General features: G+C 38.8%; 1 protein-coding gene across 1 annotated transcript in view; it reads right to left on the bottom strand.

Annotated features, from left to right (window-relative positions):
• The window catches only part of LOC107567658 (nuclear receptor subfamily 2 group C member 1-like), a 9,632-nt gene extending 4,953 nt beyond the window's left edge, over nucleotides 1-4,679 (bottom strand). Inside the window, exons 1-7 of the mRNA XM_016253367.1 lie at nucleotides 4,543-4,679; nucleotides 3,813-3,921; nucleotides 3,130-3,360; nucleotides 2,040-2,118; nucleotides 1,732-1,911; nucleotides 465-612; nucleotides 288-384 (exon numbers count right to left, since the gene is read on the bottom strand). Of these exons, the coding sequence (XP_016108853.1) occupies nucleotides 288-384; nucleotides 465-612; nucleotides 1,732-1,911; nucleotides 2,040-2,118; nucleotides 3,130-3,360; nucleotides 3,813-3,866 (789 nt within the window). The 5' untranslated portion in view covers nucleotides 3,867-3,921; nucleotides 4,543-4,679. The remainder of the gene's footprint in view (nucleotides 1-287; nucleotides 385-464; nucleotides 613-1,731; nucleotides 1,912-2,039; nucleotides 2,119-3,129; nucleotides 3,361-3,812; nucleotides 3,922-4,542) is intronic.
• Nucleotides 4,680-5,101: the final 422 nt, after the last annotated feature.

The raw sequence follows: 5,101 nt of genomic DNA on the forward strand, positions 1-5,101 counted from the left end.
ATATATATATATATATATATATATATATATATATATATATATATATATATATATATATATACACCTTATTTTGCAAGATTTATCCAGTAGTCTTTTGTAGGGATCAGGAAAATAGATCATTGTATAATATTATGTGCATCTTACAGTTACAACTGAGTTTCTACTAGAACTAGAAGGAACTAGACTTAACAATATTAATAATTTATAATAATAATAATGATTAATTTATTATATATTTTACAATATATGATGGATTTAATATATGTTTTATGAATTTATTTTTTTACCTGATCTGGTGAAGAAGGAATTAAAATGGTGTTGTCAAGTTTGGAAAGAGACTGCTGGATGTTCAAGAGCATGTTTGAGTCCAGTAAACTGGTGGACCTGTGATCAGACCCAGAGTGAGAGTTAGAGAAAAAAAAAAAAAGACTCTATTTGACTCAATCACACATTCACACCCATACCTGGTAGTCTCTTTTTCACTAACAAATGTTGGCATGGCAGCGAGAGGACTGCAGAGGTTTTTACGGATGTAGATCTTTTCGATGGAGGGTGCGCAGTTTGCTGGCTTCTCTCTCGACACCTCCACCGGTTTCCTCTCACACTGAACAGCTGTTGGAGGAATTTCAGCAGGTGAAAATATTAAAGGGTTAGTTCATCCAAAAATGAAAATTAGCCCATAAATTACTCACCCTCAAGTTATCCTAGGTGTATATGACTTTCTTCTTTCAGACGAATCCAGTCGGAGTTATATTAAAAATGGTCTTTGATCTTTCAAGCTGTTTCATGGCACTCAGTGGGCGTTGCATGCATCAGTCCAAAAGCACTTAATTAAATTGGGCACATCCATAAAAAAAAAAAAAGTGTCTCACACGGCTCCGGGGGGTGAACAAAGGCCTTCTGTAGCGAATTGATGCGTTTTTGTAAGAAAAATATCCATATTCCAAACGTAATAATCACTTTAATGTAGCTTGCCCTCACTGTTGTACACTGGAAGCAGTTCTGGGGGAATGACGTATGAGGTCGGCGTTGCGCATGCACCGCTCAGAAGTGACGAATGCGGAAACGCAGGGGAGAGATCAAAACAAAACAACGGTCACTAATTAGAAGTACAAAATGAGGATTTGTAATGAAGAATGTCGGAGGATTTCGATATAAGCCAAGAGGAGCCTGGTTTTCCTTTGCTAAAGTAAGGAAACTTTGCTTCCTTTGCTCCTGTTAACAAACGTTGGTTTTCACGAGACTCACCGGCGCATGCGCAGCACTGACCTCATACGTCATCCTCCCGGAACTGCTTCCAGTGTACAACAGTGAGCGCAAGCTACATTAAAGTGATTATTATGTTTTGAATATGGATATTTTTCTTACAAAAACGCATCGATTCGCTACAGGAGGCCTTCGTTCACCCCCCGGAGCCATGTGAGAGACTTTTTTTATGGATGGGCGCTTTTTATTTAACTGCTTTTGGACTGATGCATGCAACACCCGCTGAGTGCCATAAAACAGCTTGAAAGATCAAAGACAATTTTTTATATAACTCCGACTGGATTTGTCTGAAAGAAGAAAGTCATATACTCCTAGGATAACTTGAGGGCGAGTAATTTATGGGCTAATTTTCATTTTTGGGTGAACTAACCCTTTAAGTCTGATCGCTTAGAAAAATGACAGCACACCCCTCCTCAAAATGCCACGTGATTTGAGTCATCAGTCATGAATCTGATTTGGACTCACAGTCTTGTTTCATGCCGAGGGTCATGCAGCGCTGCAGTCTGCAGTACTGACACCGGTTTCGATGGTGTTTGTTGATGACACATTCTCCAGACCCGCGGCACGTGTACACCAGATTCTTCCTGATGCTGCGCTTGAAGAAACCCTTACAGCCCTCACAGCTCACTGCTCCATAATGACGACCTGAACGAACACACACAATGACCAACAGTACAGAAGCATCTATTTACAAAAGTAACACAATTAATCAAATTCTGTTTGAGGTCTACAATTATTTAAAACACGACTATGTGTGTGTGTGTGTCATGTACCTGAGGCCTTGTCTCCACAAACTACACAATACTCCACTGGAGGCTTCGTAGAGCCCTGTTCTGAGCCCTCCGTCACAAACTGAAAAACAAAACATTCTAATCTAAATATGAACAATAATATAGAGTAAATTACAAAAGGAAATACTAATATATATATACAAGCACACAAGCAAGTACAGACTATCACAATACAAACTTCTAAGAGAGAACTACAATTATAGTAAGTCTTAACAAAAACAAAAATGAACCAAAAAGTAATGTGGCGGTACCATGGTACAGTGATACATAAGAAAAACAACACCACTGTGCTTTGATTGTATTGAATAATCTTTTTGTACCGTAGTATTTATATGGTTTTACTTCACACTGGAGACTCAACTTGCCATTGATTTCAATAGAGTTTGACATTAGCATGTTGCTAAGCTAACAGCGAAAGACTAATAAGCCTAAAAGACAAATAGCACACACACACGCAGAGTAAAACATTATTTAAATTACACCAAACCGTTTTAAAAACTCAATTCAATATGTCTTTATATAATTCAAATTTCTCTTGCTTCGTCTGCCATACTGGATTTTTTTTCATGGAACCACAACACAAGTAAAAGCCAAAGTATACTTTAGTTTTAATGTGCACATTTAGTTTGTGTCTACAGCTGAACGCATAGTCTTTGAACATATACTCCTTTTGATAGTGTGCGTGAACACAGGTGGTCAGAAGAAACTTTCATCTTGGTCCAGTGTCTGCGCTATTTCTCTATAGAAGTTATGACCGATAAAAATGTATTTGTACACTTTTAAATGAAAGTTGCAGTTGTCTATTGTTGTTGCAGTCTCCAGTAGTGGTAGTACTGTTCTGTTTATTTTTTGACTGAGAAACAATGGGCCAGTGTCGCCAACTTGTGGACCAACTAATTCAAGATGCATACATGAGCTGAGTGTAAACAGTATATGCATTTAGAAAAATCAGGCTGCATGTGTACAGTTGCTGATGACAAAATTTACGGTACACACTCACTGAATGCAAAGCGTAGCGTAAACACAAAAACACAAAGTGTACTTTGGGCTTAAACGAGTGGTGCCTGTTTACCTGGATTTGTTGTCCTGTCAGCTCAGGTGACGCAAAAAGCAGTTGATTGACAGCTGACCCATCGGCAGAAGTCAAGATGACCTTGGCTGGTGAGTTCTCCTGTTTGATGAACAGTTTCTCATGGTTGGGGTAATCCAGGTTAGCTAATATAAACTGCTGCTTGCCGGCTCCAGCCTGATCAATGGCTGTGACTATCTGCACCTTCTGAGCCAACTGCTGCTCCGTCACAATCTGATACAACACATGACAACAAAGAACCTAATGGCATTTACAATAATAAAGTTATTAAATGTCTGTATGCACCAACACAAGCGATGGCATGAAAATTCGGTCTGATTTTCATATACCATTTGTCTGTTCAGATCAATACACACACACACACACACACACACACACACACACAAAACGGCTGAAAAGCTGAATGAAAATGCAAATTCGCTCTCTCACAGTAGGTGGGACTTATGGAAAAAAGCAGAAACACAAGAGGTACACAGTGGTGCACAGCTTTCCGGTTCTGACACCCACTTGTCACAGAAAAGTAATCGCAAATCTTATTGGTTGGCCAGCTTTTTTCGCAGTGTGATGGAAAAGATATTAAAACACCCCTCTGTAAAAACAAATGTTGTACTGTTGAAATGCAAAAGTTCACCCGAATAGAAGCATTAACATTCAGTCTAAGTCACCTGCAGGCCCCCATCTGCAGACACCAGCTGAATTCTGGGACTTTCTCCTTCCATGATACCCTTCTGTCAGAACCAAGGCTCAGCAACGCCCCATCAGTCACACGCCCACCTGAGAAAAATAACACACAGCTCAGAGACTCTCGAAGATCCACACCAAACATTTGCAATAAGACCTTGTATAAGTCAGGGGGAAACTAGGGCTGGACAATAATTCAATATCAATATGTATCGCGATATCATTTTTTTCAATAACGGTGATATGATTTTTAAATACATTTCCGATATTTCGATATACATTACCAGTGTTTCCCATACATTGATTTATTTGTGGTGTTTGACTTTGTTGAATAAACATGAGCACTGCACGTTTCAAAATCAAAACGCGTCGCGGGTGTTTTATATGAATGTATCTCTGAAGGGAACCGACTGTCTTCAGAATAGTTTAGATGGCATTTTTATCTGATAAAGTAGCGTTCATGAGCGGAGCTGCTTTGTTTACAGCCTTATATATATGTATTGTTCTTAAATAACCAAAAAAGCTCTTACGGTTAGTTTAATCGCAGACATTCGCCTGTACTGATCGATATTTTCTATTTTGCTAGCGGCTAATACGCTAACGCGTGTTAGCAAGCCGGCTATCAACAGTGCTAATATTCTCCTGAATGATTTATCCTAAACAATTACTGCAAACACAGTGGGCTTTAACAATACAGAATATAGTTATTCTTACCCTGAACGCGTGAGAAATTATCCAAATACTGTGATGTTTTGATAAATTCGCGTAAACTGACGGCTCACTGCAGCTACAGGAGGTCAGAGTTCGCGACCCGCTCAAAGCAGTCCCGCACGTCTGCGCATGCGCAAATGCACTCGTGAGACAGCATTGCTTTTAGTGAAGGTTGAGTGCTGCTAGTGGATTTTACGACGTTAGCCAGTATGATTAACTAGAATGCCTTTTCTTTTATAGGACTGTTCTAGGAAGCCAAAATGATACATTAAAGGATTTGGATGCATGTTTGGCAATAACCGTCCCAGTCCAGCTGATTGTTCAGATTTCTTGCTTTGACTAATGTTAACAAGCACAACTTTTGATTTGATTAATTCATTAATAAATGTTCAAATGAACATTGACTATTTTACTAAGATTAATAAGGGCTGTAGAATAATTGTTCATTCTTCGAGTTAAAAATATATCTTAGCTCTTTATCTTTCGATGATAATAATCAGTGTTGGGGGTAACACATTACAAGTAACGCGAGTTACGTAATCGGATTACTTTTTTCAAGTAA

Source organism: Sinocyclocheilus grahami, unplaced genomic scaffold, assembly GCF_001515645.1.
Source record: "Sinocyclocheilus grahami isolate Dianchi unplaced genomic scaffold, SAMN03320097.WGS_v1.1 scaffold1178.1, whole genome shotgun sequence".
Taxonomy (NCBI): domain Eukaryota; kingdom Metazoa; phylum Chordata; class Actinopteri; order Cypriniformes; family Cyprinidae; genus Sinocyclocheilus; species Sinocyclocheilus grahami.